The sequence below is a fragment of the Hypanus sabinus genome, chromosome 17, assembly GCF_030144855.1.
Source record: "Hypanus sabinus isolate sHypSab1 chromosome 17, sHypSab1.hap1, whole genome shotgun sequence".
Lineage (NCBI taxonomy): Eukaryota > Metazoa > Chordata > Chondrichthyes > Myliobatiformes > Dasyatidae > Hypanus > Hypanus sabinus.
Genome location: NC_082722.1, coordinates 30,134,969 through 30,157,032, shown reverse-complemented (window position 1 = coordinate 30,157,032; position 22,064 = coordinate 30,134,969). Strand labels below are relative to the sequence as shown.

The window sequence follows — 22,064 nt, the reverse complement described above, 5'->3', positions numbered from 1 at the left end:
CTGCATCTGGATGTGCCGCCATCTTGAATCCTGGCCTTTCTCCAGGTATACTTTATCGCACTCCATGTTTAATGCAATCAGTAATACCAATGGAAGTTTGGAACCTGAGCTGGTCAAGTGGACTTTTCAAATCACTTGCACATGGTGTTGAGGGAACTATTATGTTTTCAGTTGACTAGATCATAACAGCAAGTACCTTTTATCCCCCAGTGTCTAGTTTTCTAGCTTGCCAGATTCTCTAAGGTCCTTTTTTAAAAAGCTCCAGAACTTCCTCAGTTGGCAGATATTTTGCTTAAATATTTGCATAAGATAGGTAGAATGGGTGCCCCACAAGCATTGGTATTACAGCCAGTCAAGAAATTTCAAAGTGCAAGGTCACAGGTCATTGGCTGAAAGATAACAGCACACCTTTCAGGGAGCATCTGAGTGCCAAAAGTGCTTTTTTTAAAAAAAGCCATTTCACACTGTTAGTTAACCTTCAGACCAAAAGGTAGTTTATCATTAGTGATCTGGCCTCCCCCAAAGAGCAATTAAACTCTGATTGATCTCAGGTTATTTTTCTTTCATGGTGTTCACTGGTTTTGCCTTCCCCACTCACTGAATGCAGTTTCACAGGATGGAGTATGCTGTGATATGAAGCATAACCCTCTTGTTATTACAAACCAGTACGTTATTAGACTCATGAATAATAGTAATGGAAATGCAGCAGTCATTTGAAAAAGTTAGTAACAATGAATACTTTCACATGCCAGGAAATTGCCCATTTCCTTTTCTGAAACTCCCTATAATGTTTTGTGTTCCTGCTCATTCACTTGGTAAATAGTGTGCATCTATTTAGTCGTACATATTCCAAGGATACAAACAATTCATTGAAGTCCTGCAAATCACAAAATTTCCCAAGGCTCCCAGAAATCCCTGGAGACGCGATTGTTTTTTGGGGGGAGAAACCACTGCAATGCAGTCCCAAATATCCTGGCAAACTGTAGTATTTACATTTGTTTAATCTATGGATGTGGACGTCAACTAGATCAGTATATAGAACCTACCCACAAATGCCCTTGATTAGGTGCTGGTAAGTCGCCTCCTTGAAGCGCTGCAGCAGCCTGTAAGGTAAAGGTGCTGCCGTATGTTGAGCAGAGATTTCTGGGATCTTGTATCAGTGATGAATGATGAAAGAACGGAGAACGTACAGCCAGGTGAGAATAATGTGAGTCCTGAGAGCAAGCTTGAAGATTAGTACCTCCCTAAGTGTTTTGCATTGTGCTGAAGTTTAAGGGAGAAAAGATGGAAAGATGGCACAACAATTTCATTCTTGAACCAGAGGCTATCTTTTTATAATTCATAGATCCAATTTCAAATCCTACCATGGCGATTAAAATTTAATATCTTAAGAATTCAGCCAATCTTGGTAATAACAACTGCGGGATTGTTGTGAAAACCTCGGAATGAAAACTGCCAAACTTACCGAGTTGTCCTGCACAGTTCTCCTCCCCCTCTGACGTGGTGGATTTTTTAATGAAATGACTGAGAAAGCCACTCAAGTTCAATTAGTGATGGGCCTTGCTGGCAACACTCAACTCCCCAGAAACAAATTAATAAAATTCCTGCTGCAGTGCATCCCGTGGCTAGGACCCACCTCAGCTCTGTGGCGATAATAAATTAGGGAGCAAGAGAAGGTGCTACTGGCTTTGTTTAAATTTTAATTAAAATTTAGCTTTGGGTGAAGCCCATTTTGGAACATGTTCAAACTTGGATTTTTATTACCGTAGAATTTTTTTTATTCCTTTTGACTTCTAACAGTAATGTCAGGCACCAAGGGCACTGGTAGCTTTCCACTTCGATGATTAGAGGAGAAAACTTATCCGCAGAAATCTTATGATCAGCGAACAGTGCTGAGGAAGATGTTTTGGAAACCTGTTTGTCATAGATGCAATTGCTGAAGTGGCACCGACTGCATTAATTACATTTCAGCAATGCAGATTCCAGCTGAAGACTGTGCTTCAGCTTGCAGTGTCATCGTCAGAGTGAATGAGTTGAACCATCCTATATCTTTACTTAAAGTGTATTACACTTTCTACAAATAGAACATTTAGGTCTGTGGTGAACTATGTATACCTGTCTGGACATGCCCCACCCCTGCTGACTGGTCCTCCCACGGACCCCTGTATGAAGGCAATTGGAGGCCCTGCTCCTCCCTCAGTCTCCAGGATGTTGTGTGATGGTCTCTTGCTGCTGACGGTGCTTTCTTCCAGCTAATAAAAGCCTATCTCGACTCACGTCTCCCGAGAGTTATTGATGGTGCATCAAGGACAACTGGATTAAAGCTGTGTTGAAATGTTCAGATCAGCAGCATCTTAACATTCAAAAAAACCTGGTTCATTGGCCACGGTAGAATCTCTGAGGAGTTAGACCATGAGACGCAGGAGCAAACTTGGGCCATTGGGCTCATTGAGTCTTCTCTGCCATTCCATCATGGCTGGTTTATTATCACATTCTCCTGTGACTTTTGACGCACTTAATAACCAAGAAACTAACAGCCTCCATGATGGGAGGTGATGGAATTGTGTCACCTAAGGTTCATTTTCTTGCAGCCGTTCACAGCAGAACAAAAAATAAAACAGAATCAATGAAATACTAAGCAGAAGCAAAGACTTGCAAACAACTAACATGGAAAAAGGCAACTGCACAAGTACAAAAACAATAATAATAATAATAATAATAATAACATTGAGAACATGAGCAAATGTAAGTCCATAGGTTGTGGAATTGGTTCAGAGTTCAGGGAATGAAGTTATGCTCCTGGTGCTTGAAGGGGAAATGACTGTCCCTGAACCTGGAGTTATGGCACCTCAGACTCCTGTGCCTCCTTCCTGAGGGCAGCAGAGGGTGGGTGGTGGGTGCCTGTGGTAAACTATGTATACCTGTCTGGACGTGCCCCTCTGCTGACTGCTCCTGTGGCTCCTCCCACAGACCCCTGTATAAAGGCGATTGGAGGCACTGTTCCTCCCTCAGTCTCCGAGATGTTGTGCTCCCTTTTGCTGCTAATAAAAGCCTATCGTTCACTTCCAGTCTCCAAGAGTTATTGATGGTGCATCAATGATTGATGCTGCTTTCTTGTGGCCGTGTTCCTTGTAGATGTGTGCAGGGGTGGGGAGAGCTTTCCCTGCGATGGACTGGGTTGAATCCACTACTTTTCTGTTCATGGTGTTTCCATACCAGCCTGTGCAGCAACCAGTCAGGATGCCCTCAGAGTTCTAGTGACATGCTGAATCTGCGCAAGGCCATGCTGTGCCTTCTTTGTAAAGGCACTTAAAGTGTTGTCCCCAGGACAGACTCTGGCAAGAGAACTTATTAGAAATGAGACAGAACCAGAACAGCAATCTATTTATTTAATACATTTTAACATCGCAATAACGTTCCAGGAAACTTCAGTGAAATGTCAAATAAAATTTCACGGTAAATTACAAAAGGAAAAATTAGAACAGATTACCAAAATCTTGGTTGTAGAAGGAGTTTTCAAGGAGCAAGTTACTGGAAAAAGTGAACAGCAAGAGAGACAGAGGGAGAAAATTGTGGAGCTTGGGGCCTGGCGGATAAAGCCATAGACTGCATAAACTGAGAGTTAGAAAATCTGGAATTGACAAAAGGCCTGAATTGGAGGATTGCAGCTATCCTGGACACTTGCATGGCTGCCAGAAATGAGAGTGAGTGAGGGGCAAGGCTGAGGAAGGATTTAGAACATAGAAATTTATAGCACATTACAGGCCCTTTGGCCCATAATGTTGTGCTGACCATGTAACCTACTCTAGAATCTGCCTAGAATTTCCCTAGCACATAGCCCTCTATTTTTCTAAGCTCCATGTACCTACCTAAGAAACTTTTTAAATGCCCTATTGTATCTGCCTCCACCACCACCACCACCAGCTGTGCATTCCACGCACCCACCACTCTCTGTGTGGAAAAACCTACCCCTGACATCCCCTTGGTACCTATTTCCAAGCACCTTAAAACTATCCCCTTGAGTTAGCCATTTCAGTCCTGGCAAAAAGCCTCTGACTATCCACACGATCGATGTCTCTCATCATCTTGTACACCTCTATCAGGTCTCCTCTCATCCTCCTTCGCTCCAAGGAGAAAAGGCCGAGTTCACTCAACCTATTCTCATAAATCTCATATTCTTGTAAACCTCCTCTGTTGAAAATGAGAATGAAAATGATAAAACTTGAAATATGTGTAGATCACTGAGATAAAAACAGAAAATACTGGAAATGCTGAGTAGTTTAGGTATTATCTGTAGGAGGAACACCCTATATCAGTATTAAGAACAAGTCCAAAAGATGATTGAGATGAGTAAAATTAACAGCAAAATTTTGAATGCCTTTATGGTTATGAAGGGTGGAGCATGTGAAGCCATGCATGAGAGAATCGGAATGATCACGTCATGAGGTAGGATAGGCTGGGGTGAATCTTCAACAGCAGGTGATCTCCTGCTACTACTTGGGTATGGCTTTTATAAGATTCAAGGATTGTACAGCATTGATGCTGGATATTAATACTGGCTATCAGAGATGGCAAAACATGCATATTCCTCTGAGAGTTTGCATATGCTTTTTGGTAGTGAGTTGTGAAGAATGAAAGTTGTTTGTGAGACACACACAAAATGCTGGTGGAACACAGCAGGCCAGGCAGCATCTATAGGGAGAAGCACTGTCGACGTTTCGGGTCGAGACGCTTCGTCAGGACTAACTGTGAGGACATCCCTTTCCTGACCTGCAGAGTTCCTCCAGCATTTTGTGTGTGTTGTTCTCGATTTCCAGCATCTGCAGAATTGTCTGTGTTTGTTCTCGATTTCCAGCATCTGCAGAATTGTCTGTGTTTAATGTCAGGATATTGCTTGAAATTCTTTTAGTGCATATTAATACTTCACAGCAAATGAATCCCATTTCTTGAAGTTTTGTTGTTTCTCTGGATTAATTTACACTTGACAAAATCGCACAACTAGTTGTCGATCTCTTTATGTTGATGACTGGGGGATGAAGGTTGGCCTGGCCGAAATGACCCACGATGAGGAAGACTTTCGTATCTTCATTTTCTTTTTTACACATCTGAAGCCAATCTGTACTAAAACAGTGTATGGATTTGTGGGGGGGGGGGCACGAGGAGAAGGCATGGGCTCTGAGTTGGTGATAGCGAAAGGATCACATCTATGGGAGGAGTAATTCTGAGATTTATGTGATTATTGGACTGTATTTTGTATTGGTTTCCTTCAGTTTTTTTGGTGCTTTCTTTCTTGTTGACCATTGGCGGGTGGGCAATCTGATTTTTTTTGTGTGTGGGGGTTGGGTTGATACTACTGTCACTGTTCTTTTCTACAAGTGAGGGGTCGGGGATTGTTATTGTTGTGATTTTTTTCTATGGGTGGGTGGGTTGGGGATTGTTAAGGGGGTCAGGGATTGTTATTGTCACTTTTGTTTTGCAGGTGAGGAGATCAGGGGCTGTTATTGTCACTTTTTTTTGTTGAGGGGCTGGATTCGGAGTTCCTTCCTTCCTTCCTCCCTCCCTCCCTCCCTCCCTTCCTCCCTTCCCTTCCCTTCCTTTCTCTCTTCCTTTCACTCTCTTGTGCCAAAGACATTCTTGCCAAAGAGGGAGTACAGAGAAGGTGCACCAGATTGATTCCTGGGATGGCAGGACTTTCATATGAAGAAAGACTGGATCGACTAGGACTAGGCTTATACTCACTGGAATTTAGAAGATTGAGGGGGGATCTTATTGAAACGTATAAAATTCTAAAGGGATTGGAAAGGCTAGATGCAGGAAGATTGTTCCCGATGTTGGGGAAGTCCAGAACAAGGGTTCACAGTTTAATGATAAAGGGGAAGCCTTTTAGGACCGAGATGAGGAAAAACTTCTTCACACAGAGAGTGGTGAATCTGTGGAATTCTCTGCCACAGGAAACAGTTGAGGCTGGTTCATTGGCTATATTTAAGAGGAAGTTAGATATGGCCCTTGTGGCTAAAGGGATCGGGGGTATGGAGAGAAAGCAGGTACAGGGTTCTGAGTTGGATGATCAGCCATGATCATACTGAATGGCAGTGCAGGCTCGAAGGACCGAATGGCCTACTCCTGCACCTATTTTCTATGTTTCTTTCTGCCAGGATGTGGAGGGGCGGAAGCTGATGTCCCTTCATTTCATCAACACCCATGGTCTTTCTGTATTTAATGGCTATCTGAAGTAGGCAAATATCAGAGTTGTACTGTACATGCATACTTTGACAATAAGATGAATCTCTGAGTGGAGGAAGGGGGGTTCAGGTTTGGAGTCAGAGATAAAGAAAAGTTCATACAGAATAGGCCGGGCAAGAGTTAAGAATATTGTATTTACTGAACGTTTGCCCTCGTTTTGTAATGTGCTGCGCTGCTGCAAAATGCTAATTTTTGTGGCACTTGTACCCCGTGTATGACGTATGCCTATGACAACATTCAACCTGAATTGGAATGTTGTGAAACGTGTCATGTGCTTCTTGCCAAATATATAAAGGCATCAGGTCGTTTGTACTGCCTAAGGTTAATAAAATCGTCATTCTCTTTTACTGATGTTGCAGTTTTATTTAAAGAAATTATTTAAATAAAATTATTTTATTTGTACTTGGAAGAAATGCTTCTGGGCAATTCATTTTACCATATGAACTGTCCAGAAACATATCCATAATGCTCATCGACTTTCCATTGTTGTTTACAGTCTCTTTTGGCTTGTACTGTACTTTTCATTATTGTCAAGCTAAGGTACAGCAGTTCAATTGTCTACTTCAGTCATTTCACAAATACCACCTATCACCAGGGCATCAGCATGTTGATCCAAGAACGTGCGAACTTCATTCTTGATGTTTATAGCTGCTTGCATTTCGTTTTTCCAGTAGCATGTGGATGAGGCGTAGTCTTGGCCTGCGTGCATACCATAGGCAGATTATTATAACCATATAACAATGACAGCACGGAAACAGGCCATCTCAGCCCTTCTAGTCCATGCCAATGCTTACTCTCAACTAATCCCACCGACCTACACTCAGCCCATAACCCTCCATTCCTTTCCTGTCCATATACCTATCCAATTTTACTTTAAAAAAAGACAAAATCAAACTTGCCTCTACCACTTCTACTGGAAGCTCGTTCCACACAGCTACCACTCTGAGTAAAGAAGTTCCCCCTTGTGTTGCCCTAAACTTTTGTCCCATAACTCTCAACTCATGTCCTATTACGAGTAGCCTAGCACCGTACCATGCAGCCGCCTCTAAGCAACTTCCCAGCTATTACGCTGTAGCCTGACTATCCTCCTCCCTGTCTAGAAAACTACAATTTTTTGTGTTCTTTGCAACCTTTCTAATTGTACCTCCTTCATTCTCATCTGTCCCTGCGCCAATCCCAGTAGAATACCACAGGTCACCAACCTCCAATCAGAAAAGCAAGTCTTCACCACCATCCTCTACTCCTATTCTGGATCCTGTTGACCAGCTTGATTTAGATCCCATGGGCTCTAACCTTTAGGATCAGCCTACCATGCAGGACCTTGTCAAAGGCCTTACTAAACTCCATATAGACAATATCTACACTGCTTTCTTCTATAAACCTCAAAAACTTTAACCTGTTATGTATTCCTGAATATTTTGACCCTTATGGCTGCTGTCAAGCTTCCCTGTCTGTTACGTAATGAGAGGGTGTATTCTGGGTAGATGACTCATTAGTAAAATAAACAGCTGAATATCTGTTCCTCACCTCTCCATCGCTCGTGTGTGCTCACGGACACCCAGCTTCTCAGTACACAAACGTAACTGGTGATGTGGTGACAAGCCCTCGCGTGATTTTACCGTTCTGTTCCCTTCGGCAAGGGAAGTCTGAGTGAAAGAACGGTGGGTGGGGTTGGAAAGGACAGCACATGCCATGAGAAGCGTGGTGTGAACTACCGCAGGAAGCATGGTGAGTGAAGAATCCGAGGGGAGAGAATGAGACAGTTAAATAAAACAAATAAGAGTGAGAGGGAGAGAGATGAATAAGACAAGTTGACTTTTCTGGGCACGTGATTGTGTTTGAAAATGGCAACAATATTTGGAAGTATGAGGCAATATGATGAAATGACAGAGCAATGTGATTCATAGACTGAATTATTTCAGTATTTTTACCGGCAAATTGAATTTCAGATGATATTCACATTCCAACTTGACTGTGACGGGTGAAAAAATGTTTAATTTATTATGCAGTCTGGTGCAACCTACTAAGCCTTATGAGGGCATAAAGTGTTAGAGGACCACTATTCACCTAAACCTTTAACTATTGCTCAGAGGTTTAGATTTCATTAAAGGAATCAAGATGAAGGCGAGTCTTTTTCACAGTTCGTGCTGGCTCTCAAGCGATTATCTAAACACTGGTTTTTGGGCAGTCACTGATAAGTTCAGTGTGGTATTCATAGTGAGCCAATTCAGAAACGTTTACTTACAGAAGACAATTGTGATTAGTACGTCTATGGAGGTGGCACCTAGAGAAGCACAGCTATTAAGCACATCTTCCCAAGTTCATAAAGTTTCTACTGAATTTAAGACTAAGACACTTATTGACCATATACATGTTACTGTTGTGGCAAAACTGGGCATTCAGCAAAAGAATGCTGGTATAAGGATTTAGATTGCCAAAGCTATGGCAAAAAGTGGCATCTTGATCACAACTGTAAAAGTAAAAAGACACTGTCAACCAAAAACACTGTAATAAAGAAAAATGACTTTTGGAGAAACAAAAAGCAACATGTATTTTGGAAAAACAAAAAGGGATGTGTGAACAAGTTGGAGGATACTGAGGATGGACAGTGACTCTCACTCCGTGGTTGAAGAAGCTTTGCATGTTTTATCTGTTTCCCGGCACAAAGACAACTACTGGGTGACCCTGCTGTTGCACTGGGCCACGGTGAAGTTGCAGGCGGACATTGGTGCTGCAATATCGCTGGCGTCAGAGACAGTTTACAAGTATAAGTTGGAGCACCTCACTCCAGAGGGGCAAGGTTGACTTTAAGACATACACTGGTGAGGTTGCCCCTGTGAGGGGAGTAGCACGTGTTACAGAGAAGATTAACAAACAGAGAAGGGAACTTCCATTCCATGGTTAAAGGTAATTGTCCAGCACTTCTGGACTACTTGTGGTTGGAGCAGCTCGAACTCAACTAGCACAAAGCGCATTTGATTGGTGGGAGCTCTGGTCTACAAGAGATATTGAAGAAACATGCAGAAGTATTCAACGGAGAGCTGAGCAGTATGAAAGGAATCACTGTTACTCTGGCTGTTAAGCCCGGATTCTTAGTGGAAGGGCGTGGGTGGCTACTGATCCTCAGTGGCAGAGGATAGAAAGGAATGGATTGAAGAAAAGGATCAAGTTAATGATGCAATAAAAATGTGTGCAATGAAGAAACCATATTCTGTGGATATTCCAAGGAGAAGCTGCCAGAAATCCAAAAGTACCCATATGTGAAGCAGAGACCTGCATGTTTTATTTTTGGAAAAATACGACAATGAAAGCCTCTGGGACCCTGAGAAGTGTCAGGAATCCTTGTAACTATTTCTGGCAGGAGTTCACCGCTGGACAGAACTAAGAAGGACCATGCTTCTGAGCTAAAGAGATCACTTCAGTAACAAAGAATTGTAGAAAATGCTGGAAATGCTCAGCAGATTATCGTGTGTCTGTGAGAAGACTAACAACATTAACATATCAGGTTGCAGAACCCAAGGCCTAACCAGTCAAGTATTTCCAACATTTTCTCTTTTATTTTGGATTTCCAGTATCTGCAGTTGTTTTTTTTCCCAATTTTTTACCACTTGTTAAGTGGTGCTCTGCCTGAAACTTTTATTCCAAATCTATTTTTTCAAGATCCTATCTTAAGTTATTGAAATCAGTCTTCCCTTAATTTAGAATCTTAACTTCCAAACCATCCTTTTTCTTTGCCATACTGGCAATGAACTTTTCAAAATTAGTCACGACAAGGCAAATGTTGTTATAGGGTTATAGATGTTTTTTTTGTTCACAGAATCAAAGTATTGTTTCACTTCAGTGTAATGGCCATGAAAGGTCACAGAAAGCTCCTACTACATCAGGAGGCTAACGAAATTTGGCATGTCCCAATCGATGTGTATCAATTTTTATCAATGCACTGTAGAAAGCATTCTATCTGGACACATAACGGCTTGGCATAGCAACTGCTCTGCACGTGTCCTAAAGAAGTTGCAAAGTTGCAGACACAACTCAGCACATCTGTCTCCACAGGATTCTGTCTGTGCTTGCTGAGTCAGTAAAGCAGCCAGCATAATCTAAGACCCATTCTCCTCTGACATTCTCTCTTCCCCCATCTCCCATTGCTCATCATTACATCAGAATCTGACTGCAAGATCAGCGTGAACGTATCCCCAAAACCAAGAGAATCGGTACAGTTGCGACCTTGAATTCCACTTCCATAAATGAGTCATGATTTTCAGAAGTGTCCGGGGCAGCAGAGAAATCGTTCCAACTTAAATTGGCGTCTTGTTGGCTGTTCATGTGGTTCAGGTGAATTCCTGGCTTGGACATATGAGAGCAAGATTATATGTTTGCTTCAACTTTTAATGACAGTGATAGTTATTGATGAAGAAACAGAGATTTGAAGAATGGAAAATGTTTTATCTTAATTGAAAAGCTGCTGTAATTTCTTTAGAAGCAGTATCAAAGCACTCAAGGACATTAAAACACCTCCATCAGTTACAATTGTTGGAACAAGATAAATTCATATTTCTTCAGCTGGTTCTCTTGATCTATAGATCTCCGCATTATGAGCTTGTCAGATGAATGTATGGGCACGCAAGCAAGCATATCAAAACAACAATTAGATTAACAGCGTGATGTGCTCAAAAGCATAAATTATAATTGGCTCATACTCACAATGAGCAAACGACCGAGGTAATTTTATTAGTTACTTCTCACATATTTATCTGTTCATTTTGGGAAGATATTAAAATTGACTACGAAGTGAATGCTGTCAAGTTCGCCTGCCCAAATTACGCAGCTCTTGGATTAGACCAGTCAGTTCCCTCGAGCGCCGGTGCTGTCTGCTGTCTTTGTGATAATGAGCTATCAGGATCTGTCTGCAACTGCGTTGTGCTAAACTGGAAAGGCAGACAGCGTGTGCACATGGAGATTGCCCTGTGGCTGGAGTTTTGACATTGGCAACAGATTCTTTGCTTAAGATGTACAGGGAGGACCATCTCAATACTTCCAGTATCTGTATTGCAGCTGCAGTCATGGTATAGGATAGGACTGGAGAGTGATGTGATTTGCTAATGATTGTAGCAAGCTCAGCATTCTATGTACATTTTCAACAGACGGGGATTGGAATGTCACCACCTTTCCCAACAGCTTCCAATGTATCTGAGCAACATTAGAACCCCTTTTATTCTTCTGAATTCCAGTGAGTATATCCCAGATGTGACCTGATGTATACAGTTGTAGCATAACTACCATGCTCTTACATTGAATCCTCATGGTGATGAACAACATTCCATTTGCCTTCTTAAGTCCCCTCTTCCAAATCATTAATGTATATCATGAACAGTTATGGGCCCAATACCAACCCCTGTTCTCCACTGATTGCCAACCAGAGAAACACCCATTTATCCCAACTCTGCCTTCTATTGGTTAACTGATCCTCTGTCCATGCTAATACATTACCCCCAGCTTCGTGCATCCTTTATTTTTGGGATAAGTCCTTTAATAAGAACAGACTGAATTTGCACAGCTACAAAAAGATATTGAAAGGTCTCTGCTGAAATTGAAGCCTGTCCCATCTTTTACTGAATCACCATGACTGGGCATTCACTGCACTGAAGGTCCTGTGAATCGTTGAAAATGTACTTGTGTACTCCTTGATAGTTCTGACAGTGTCTCATATAATACAATAAGTCAATTTTTGATGCTTTTTATCCCCCAGTAACAGAGGAGGTGTTTACTTGCAGTATTTGGTCATTACAATTCAGCAGTTCCAGAGAAAGACGTGTCAGTTCATTCCAGTGTATTCCCTGTCCTGCTATTCTCATTCCTCTCCTCCCTGCTCCTTTGTGGTTACTGAGTGCAAGTTGAACTCTCCTCTCTTACAGGCCTGGGTACACATAGTTGTTAATACCATTATAGGCAGTTTGCAGTCTAGTAAATGTTTATTTTATAAGCTTAAAACAGTAAGAATTAATTAATTTTACACATATGTAACATTTGTACAACGCTGTGGAGTCTTTTCATTCGCCGCCTGAAGGTTAACTCACGAGCTTCTGGGGCACCACTTCATTGGGTAGGGTTTCCTAATGGCCACCCATTTTAGTTCTGCATCCCATTCCCATTCTGACACGACAGTCCTTAGCCTCCTCTACAGCTACGATGAGGCCACTCTCAGGTTGGAGGACCAACACCTCATATTCTGTCTGGGTAGCCTCAAACCTAATGGCATGAGCTTCGATTTGTCTTACTTCTGATTGTTCCTCCCCTCCTGCTTCTCTTATCTATTCCCCATACTAGCATACCCCTTCTCTTCTCGCCTATCCATCACCTCCCTCTGTGCTTGCCCTCCTTCCTTCTCCCCGTGATCCACTCTCCTGCCCTGTGTTAGGTGCCTCACTTTATCCTCCAACCCACCTGGCTTTTCCCCTCACCTGTCATCTGCCAGCTTGTACTCCTTCCACTACCCCACCGTTCTGTTCAGGCGTTTGCATCCTTCCTTTCCAGTCCTGCTGAATGGCCTCAGCCTGAAATGTTGATTACAGTCACCCCAACTTATCCGCGAGTTCCGCATGCGCGAATTCAACCAACCGCGAATCGAGAAAACCCAGAAGTGCTCTTCCAGCACTTGTTGTTCGAGCATGTACAGACTTTTTTTTCTTGTCATTATTCCCTAAACAATGCAGTATAACAACCATTTACGTAGCATTTACATTGTATTAGGTATTATGAGTAATCGAGATGATTTAAAGTATACAGGAGGATGTGCGTGGGTTATCGTGGATCAGGATCGAAAAAAATCAGAAGTTCTCTTACTAAGTAAGTCAGAAGAGGTACATTATTTAGTGTCAGTCAAACGTTTGTCTTAGTACATAATATATATTTTACTTTTCTATGCATATAAAATGCTTAAGAAACATATGTATTTCAGTAATTAAACCTCTGTGTTGTTTAGTAATAATTGTAGCTTTCATCGGGGCAGAGCCTTTCTCACTTTATCCTTTAAAATTGTTCCGATCGTTGACCGACTGTAGCTTAACACTTTTCCAATGACCGATGAGTTTCACCTCTTTCTGATTGCTTTACTATACTTGTTTTAAACCATGTTTATTTTTGTGAACAGAAGCACTGCAGATTCAGAGCTCCGCCACTGGGTCCTAATGTCCACTGCACTGAGACCGGTTAAATAAGGTCCGGGTTTCCGCTGGGTCCTAAAGACTACCGCACTGAGAAAGATTAAATAAGGGACTTGAGCATCCGCGTTTTTTGGTATCCACGAGGGGTCTGGGAACCAATCCCTCGCAGATAAAGGGGGCCAACTGTATTTATTCATCTTCATTGATACTGCCTGATCTGCTGAGGCCCTCCAGCCTTTTGTGTGTGTTACAAGAGGCCTGTAGTATACTCCACATTAAAGCTGCATGTTTTCTCCAGTTAGATTATTAACACTAAACTGGGATTAGAACTGATCAGCAGCATTGCTAATATAGATCCTTATCTGTATAACAAATAAAAGTTAGTGTGGATATGATGAATTTGGTGAATTAATCAAGGTAAGTGAAAGATTAATTATTAATAGAAGCATTGTAGAACAATGACGGCCACATATAAGAAAGTTCTCAGAGAGAAGGCACCTGCTGGGACATGTAGATATTTCCCTATCACTGACATACCAGGATTATCGTAGTAGAGGTTAGGAAGCTCTGTGAGTCTGCAAACGCAGAGTTCCTGAACTCTGCCAGGAAATTCCTGGATGGTTTATGGGAATCTGCAGGAGCAGCAAGTTCACTCGTACAGGTTGAGGTTGTGCCTATGTGGAGGAAAAGGTACTGATTTTATAGTATGAAGTGCTATTTGTATGACTATATACACCCTGATCTGTATATGAGTAGAGTCAAATGTGCACTCAACAACTGTAGAAAGAGCAGGGGGAAGGGGGAAGGTGGGAATTCATTCCTGGAACTGTGCCATGCTATGAACCACAGGTCCAAAAAAAGATAATTTGGAAAAATCTGTTTCCAAAACAGCATGACTTTTTCCTGGCTTGGCACTGAAGACGTGAATAAATTGAAACCTAGTGCTGACGCAGGAAAAAGGCTCCCACTATCATTCAATTAAAAACCCACTTTAGCTGGCTTTTGCTGGAATTTCTTTGGCCATAATATAAATTCCATGAATTTCATTTGAAATATCCTTTAGTCTTGACTTTTCGTTAACAGTAACACTTCAGATTATCGCCCCTCGTTGGGCAGTGTATGCTCACGAATGCACTTGCAAGAAGCTAACAGAAATTTTCCTATTTTTATTTTCTCTTCTGAATTAAAACTCCACAAGTAGGCAGATTAGTCCTATGAATTTACATGAAAAGAGAAACACATTATTTTCCTTTTCCTTGGCCCTGTGCACTAAACTGATAAATTAGTATTCCTTGGCCACAATTGTACTGTTCTTACCTGAAAATAAAACTTCATTTACTTGTTCTGCTGGTTTGGGGATCATTTGTCATCAAGGCTTCAGATAAAAATAAATTTCCCTTGTTAGACCTCCATGCTGAAGTACTCATTATCTCCTGAAATCAGTTTGCACCCCTGATACATGAAGAATCTTCCTCTGAGGTACTGCATTGCCAATGGTTTTATTATGTTGTCCCTCAAATTATTTGTTCTTAAGATGACACTAAGACAGAAGGAAAGATGTATCTCTAACTGAGAAGATATCGTAACCTTTCTTTAATAATTTTCCAGCCCAGCAGTGTATTTCACCATCAAAAGCGGAATTTCCCAGTAGCCCACCATTTTAATTACAATCCCCATTCCTGTTCCGTCATGACGCTTCATGGGCTCCTATTTTTATCATGATGGGGCCACTCTCAGGGTGGAGAAGCAACAACTCATTCCATCTAGGTGGAATCCAAACTGATGGCATGAATATCGATTGCTCCTTCCGGTAATTTTTGCCCTACACCCTTCCCTCTGCTTTTATTCCTTACTCTGGCCCCTACCTATTCTCCTCACTTATCTATCACCTCCCCCGGTGCCCCTCCACCATCCCTTTCTCCCATAGTCCACTTTTCCCTCTCATCAGATTCCTTCTCCTCTCCCACCTACCACCTTCTAGCCAGTCCTCCTTTCCCTCACCCTGCCCCCCCCCTTTTTTATTCTCCTTCCTTCCTAGTCCTGATGAAGGATCTTGGCTGGAAATGTTGACTGTTTATTCATTTCCACAGATGCTGCCTGACCTGCTGAGTTCCTGCAGCATTTTGTGTGTGTGACTCTGGATTTCCAGCATCTGCAGAATCTCTTGTACTCCCTTCCTTTCTGTTTTCCTGAATAGATCCAGAGAACTGGGGACACGTGGTGAAATGCCAATGTTCTGTAGAGGCCGAAGGTTGAATTACAAATGGAGAAAACTGAAACACGAAACAAGCTACTTGGCATTTTCAAGGATGAAATGTGAATCTGATTGGAAGGAATACTTGTACTGAAGAGAACTGCCCAATCAAGTTCCCAGAGTGGCTTGCCTTGATCGAGAAATCCTGTAGTGAATGAGAGTTTCACTCAGAAAACATTGCATTAGAATATAAGAAACATCTGCTGACATAAAAACATGGGAACACTCGGCCTCGCCATGATATTTGAAATGCGATGTACCCAATCCTTTTCACAATGATCCGATTAGATTGTTAACTGCATTTCTTCCAGAATACATGTCACTGTCCATACGTAAAATGAAGAGAATTTGATTTATATTTTTTAAAGTCTTAGCTATTGACTTGACACTATTATCCTCAACACTGTTTTGTTGGCTATTTTCATGTGTGGTTGAATGATAATGAAACTAAAACTTGGAAATAACATCTTGAAAGCTCCGATCGCCACAACTTTATAGTTAGAAAATTCCGGATTATCGCCACCATTTTAGTGGAGGAAAGGCTCTCTTAAGGGTCCCAGCGGAAGGTAGATTCTGTTAATTTTCCTCAATTAATCCTTATAATGTTTTAAACTCCTCCCTCAGATCACCCTTCCGCCTTCTGTATCAGAAGCTACAAGGCAAGTTTGTGCAACCCATCAGCTAAGGTTGTGGGTTGCAGGCAACTTCTGAAATTTGACAGTGCAGCTGCTGCCTCCCCCAACAGTCGTTCATTTTTAAGGTGAAGCCACAAGATCGCATTTGACCTATTTTTGGTTTGTTCAGTTGGTGCAATGTCTGGAAATCATGCCAAATCAGGAGTCACTGAAAGAACCTATTAAATTGGAATATGTTTGCTCAAAGAAATAGTTCTTTTGTGGTTTTTCTCCCACTTACAAGCGGTATAGGAGACTTTTTTTCCCTTTTTCATTCGTGTGCCAGGGTCGCAGAGGTGCATTCTCGAGAGCAGCCGTTTGGGTTGTTGAGGAATGGCAAGCGGAGGGGGTGTAGTAATGTAAGGATGGGGAAGAATTATGGAGGAAGCAGAGAGATGGGAAAGGAAAGGTGAAATGGCACCGTGGACTCACACAAAGGCTCCCACATTAGCCATTGGCCACTGACTGTGAACACACTAACAGCTTTTTCAAAGAAGGTGAAATTCCGAATAGCTGTCTTTATGCCAAATAATTCTTTGACATTGTACGACACAAGAGCCATGTTGGATTGTAAATTTCATCTTTGAAAAGTGAACCTTACTTAAAGCTCTTTGTGTAATCAGTTTTGTGACTATATATAAAAAAAAGGGGAATTACTATTTAAATGACAGAAGTTTTTCTCTTAAGCACAGATGGCTAATGAAGTAGTTTCCATTTGTTTTTGATCTTCGCAAACTCCTGTGTCTATCAATTACTTCTGCATGTGGAAATGGTGTTCAACAGGCAGAGGAGCCAGCAATGGAGTGGAGTTTTCAAACTGATTTGTCTCCTGAACTTTGTTACTAGTTGGCTGAAGCTGAGAATTTGCTCCAAAATTGTTAATCTGATTCGGAGGGACCACAGTTGCGATGGTCTGGAAATAAGGGAAGCATTTGGTGCGGTTGGGATGCATTTAGTCGATGGGTTTGAAGGCACATTAGTGGAGCAAAGCACAGGAAGTTGAAGTTGACATCTGGCCTTTGCCATAAGCTATCAAGGTTGATGCCAGAAACCCAAGTATTTCATTTTGCCAGTAGAGAGGTTACAATGCGGATATGTACAATTTAGCCTTTCAATAAGCATTGTCCTTGCCCCATTTTTGGGACAAACATTCCTGGGATGTATGTTGGGACTCTTGTGGGAAATGGTGAGAACTGGAGCTTGAGGCTGACTTGCATTGGTGTTATCAGTGGCTGAGCAGAAGTAGCCATGATTTGTAAGGATCTTTTTAATTTCTCCAATAATCCAGTAAGGGTCCAGGAATGTAATCCACTGGATCTGCTTTTTTTTGCCTCCTCTTGGTCAACATAATTTCACTATATTTTTCATTCTAAATCTCCTTTACCATTGAGTCTTCATTGCTGTAGATAGCTGCTGTGTCTTTCAGCTGAGTGGGTAAAATTGATGGTGCGCCTCAGGAGAACAAGACCATGCCTGTGGTTATTTACAGGCCATGTTCATGCCTTAGAATAAGGAACTGAGAGTGCAGCCAGGGCAGCACACACAAAATGCCGGAAGAACTCAGCAGGTCAGGCAGCATCTATGGAGGGGAAGAAACAGTCAACATCTTGGGCCGAGACCTTTCATCGGGACTGGAAAGAAAGGGGGAAGAAGCCAGAATAAGATGGGGGGAGGGGGAAGAGTAAGGTGTTGGGTGAGACTAGGTGGGAGGGTGAGGCAGGGGGAATGAAATGAGAAGCTGGAAGGTGACAGGTGGAAGAGATAAAGATCAGAAGAAGGAATCTGATGGGAGAGGAGAGTGGACCATGGGTGAAAGGAAAGGACAAGGAGCACCAGAGGGAAGTGTTGGGCTAGAATAGGAAAGGGGAGGAGGAAATAAGTTACCAGACATTGGTTTAGTTATCCTGTATATTCAGTCACTGTTTGTGATTGAGAGAAAAACTTAGCCAATTTATCCTGTTTCTCACAATGGCCAGAACTGGCCATGTCCTCCTCCACCTACAAATCCAAACAAATCTCCAGGATGCTACACAATTAAATGAGAGCAGGGGTAGGGTGCCTTCCCTGTGATTCAATGTCACCTTGACTGATCTACCTCAGGCTTAAACTGCTCTGTGCCAGATCCCCACATCCCTCAGCTCTCTATCTTTAAAAAGGGTGAGGAAGATAAATACAATGTTAGCATTCATTTCAAGAGGATTAGAACATAAAAGCAAGGATGTAATGTTGAGACTTTATAAAGCTCTGGTGAGGCCTCACTTGGAATATTGTGAGCAATTTTGGGCCCCCTTCCTTAGAAAGGATGTACTGAAACTGGAGAGGGTTCAAAGGAGGTTCACGAAAATGATTCCAGATTGAATAGCTTGTCATATGAAGAGTGTTTGATAACTCTCGGTGTGTATTCACTAGAATTCAGAAGAATGAAGGGTGACCTCATTGAAACCTATCGAATGGTGAAAAGCATTGATAGAGTGGATGTGGAGAGGATTTTCCTATGGTGGGAGAGTCCAAGACCAGAGGACGCTGTCTCAGAATAGAGGGGCATCCTTTTAGAATGGAGATGAGGAGGAATTCCTTTAGCCAGAGAGTGGTGAATCTGTGGAATTCTTTGCCACAGGCAGCTGTGGAGGCCAAGTTGTTATGTATATTTAAGGCAGGGGTTGGTCATGGCATGAAGGGATATGGGAAGAAGGCAGGTGATCAGGACTGAGAGGAAAAATGGATCAGCCATGGTGAAATGCCAGAGCAGACTCAATGGGCCAAATGGCCTAATTGTCTTGTCTCTTGCGGTCTTAACTACTTAGATGTTTTAAAGGTGGGTAACTGAGGAATCTGGCCTGTTGGAGTGAGAAAGTGAGTGTTTTATATCCCATTAATCTTCACAGAATCTCACTGGCAAAGGTCTGAATACTTGCATATGCAGCCAGGGGAGAGCCTAGATAAGGGAGAAGGGAGCTTGGAAAAGAGAAGAAGGGCAAGATTGTTATTTATTATGACCAACAGGAATGCTACAAAGCAAACTATTCATCTTGATACCATTTGTATTCTGTACATTTTAAATTAAAAGAACCAGCTCAGGATAAAATAGAGCAAATGTAATAAAGGGAACAGGAGCCACCAGGCATCCCAAGGTGGTTAGGCTAATTGAATGCACATTGGTGGGCTGCTTTACATGTGGGAAGCATAGTTTCTGTTTGAAACCCAGCAGGACAATGGCAGTGGAATGTGAGCTGAATTGTGTACACAACAATGACCATTGAGCTGTAAATAGAATTACAGTAAGAAAGCCAAAATGCAACTCACAGATCCAGATTTTGCAAATGCTGGGCTCCAGGCCAGCTCTGGAAATCTGAACTGTAGCACATAGTCCAGTCTTGGGCCCCATCAATCTCACATTTCATGACTACTGGTTCAGATCTGCACATTTTAAACTGCAAGGTGTGGGGCGGTTGATGGTTTGGTATTTTTATTGGTTTTTTTTGTGTGTTTTGACTGATAATTTGAATTATGCAATGCAAATAGTTGAGCACAAATGAGAATACAGTACTAATATATTTCTGAATTATCATTTGAATTGAGCAGCATTAGACGAAGGTGGACTGTGCAGATGTTGGCTTAGTGACATAGTATTGCTGACCTCATTTCCCTCCCGGCTCCTTTTACCTCTGAATTATTATCTGCCTCTGTTCTCCTGTGACTATTTAAATCTCTGGTGCATGCCATTGTCAATTGAGGCCAGCTTCTTCCAGGCAATAGCAGTGAAGTCACCCCAGCCCCAACGTGCAGTGAGTTTCCTATCTCCTAGCTTTGATCTCATTGCACCTGACATGGTCAGGCACACCTTCAGATCATTCATTTTGAAACGGTTCTTCATGCATTGTCTTTGTGACACAGCCTCCAGTGCAATGTCAAAATGTACCCAGGATCCCATAATGGCCACAAAGGATTTTCCTCCTTTGAGCATACAGTACTTTCCCTCACATACAGATAGCCATCCGTGTCCATCATCTGTGTTCATCTCTTTGCTTCTTGGTAATATTATCTGTAAGCAAGGAGTTTCCTTGTGTCTCACCTCTACATCCAGCTTCATTACCTGTTAATCATGAATGCTTGTCAGCACGTCCAACAATAGGTTGTGTCCAAGCCAAAAAATTCTTTAGCTTGGTAAAGAAGGGCCTAAAATGGGAAACCATGCAAATTTGTTCGGTTCTATTTCTCCTCCCAAACTTCTCAGTGAAGCTCTGCCCAGTAATTCACAACCCCAGGATGAGCCACGCATACCTCCACACATCGGTTTCATCAGTGAGCCCATCTACACCGAGCTGTACAGTATTACCCACGTTTGGCCTTATCTGTCCTTAATCTGGATGCTAGCCGGAACCATTCATTCATAACTTCACCTCTATATTTGACTTGAACAGTATGGTTCCCCAATAGACTTAAGTGCATCGTCAGCCATGTTGTTTCCTTCGTGTCTCACATCTGTAAACTCCGTTCCTTGCATTGTCTCCCATTCCTCGACTATTTGACTTTAACCCCCCTCTTCTTTTCTGCAAATCCATCTTTATTCTATTCTGTACCTACTGTAGTTCCTGTTTATTTCCCTCTGTTTTGCCCTGGTCAGTAGGCTTTCATCTATTTTATCCCACTTTCTTGAACTTCTGTTAAAACTCTTTGATCGTTCTACATAACTATTCATTTTCAAAGTCCTCAATCCATCCATTCTTCACTTCAGAAACAATCAAACCTGTTTCTTTGTCATACTGTTTTTAAAAAAGCTTTATTTATATTTTGCATGCTTACGGTAACAACCTCGACCACTGATTGGTGTTGAGCAGATGTGTTTGTATCTTTGTCACCAAATGGAAGAGTTGTGCACACGTTAGCAATGATGTAATCATCATTTGAAATAATACAAACATGTACAGGCAAATTGCCTTCAACCAAATGCTGTGATCTTGCTGTGGGCAAGAGTAACAGGGCAGAAGAGGGGATGAGTTAGATCTACGCTCCGGAGTCCAGCGCTGATGTCACTGCGCCACCAGCCGGACTACTGTGTTCGGTTGTCTATTACCAACAATAGTTTGACTCGACTGGGTGGGATTTGGGATTTTGCTTGTGTGGATTATGTTTGTTTTTCAGACTATTAGAAGTGCTAATGCAGATCGTTTAGCACCGGAGGGGGTGGGGTGAAGCCAAGGAGACCCTATATCTAAATGCTTCAGATATTTACTAATGCTCATTACCCTGAACAGAGCTGTAGGCAAAGAAGTTCTAATTTGTCAAGGGATGCTAGAGAATTCAAGCATATCAGCATGTTGGCGTTCTTCTGTAATTCAGTTCACTGTACTGTTAGTGTCCCATGGCTGAACATTTAAAGAAGGAGCACAGTAAGTATAGACACAACCTGAGTGCTGAGGAATATTATTTTAAGGCCTTATCTTGGATAGCAAAGTTTGTCCCTGTCACTGCTGTAACACAGATTAGCTGCTGGGCAGCTTGGCCAAGCACATTAGACTCCCAATCAGTCAGGCTTTCCTCTGCATATAAATTACAATGCAAAAAGCAAACTGCTAGTAATTTCCACTCCAGTTTTCCAGGACAAAACAGAAAATCCTATACCCAGGATGCATATTTTTCCAATGATTAATTTTAATGTTCAGAAGCTCCCATGATGGAAATGTGGAATTTCCTTTGCACACTGCGCCCAGAGAGATGAGTTAGAGAGTGAGC

The 22,064-nt window shown here is 42.1% G+C and overlaps 2 protein-coding genes across 4 annotated transcripts in view; both read left to right on the top strand.

The window, feature by feature from the left end:
* LOC132406793 (inactive serine/threonine-protein kinase VRK3-like) overlaps positions 1–16,480 on the top strand; it is a 130,405-nt gene extending 113,925 nt beyond the window's left edge. The window contains exon 16 of one of the 3 annotated variants that reach the window (XM_059992778.1): positions 15,601–16,480. In XM_059992778.1, the coding sequence (XP_059848761.1) occupies positions 15,601–15,751 (151 nt within the window). In that variant the 3' untranslated portion in view covers positions 15,752–16,480. The remainder of the gene's footprint in view (positions 1–15,600) is intronic. The other 2 variants (XM_059992780.1, XM_059992781.1) reach the window with 2 other exon arrangements.
* ripor1 (RHO family interacting cell polarization regulator 1) overlaps positions 1–22,064 on the top strand; it is a 282,610-nt gene that overhangs the window by 57,751 nt on the left and 202,795 nt on the right. The gene's annotated exons all lie outside the window — the stretch shown is intronic.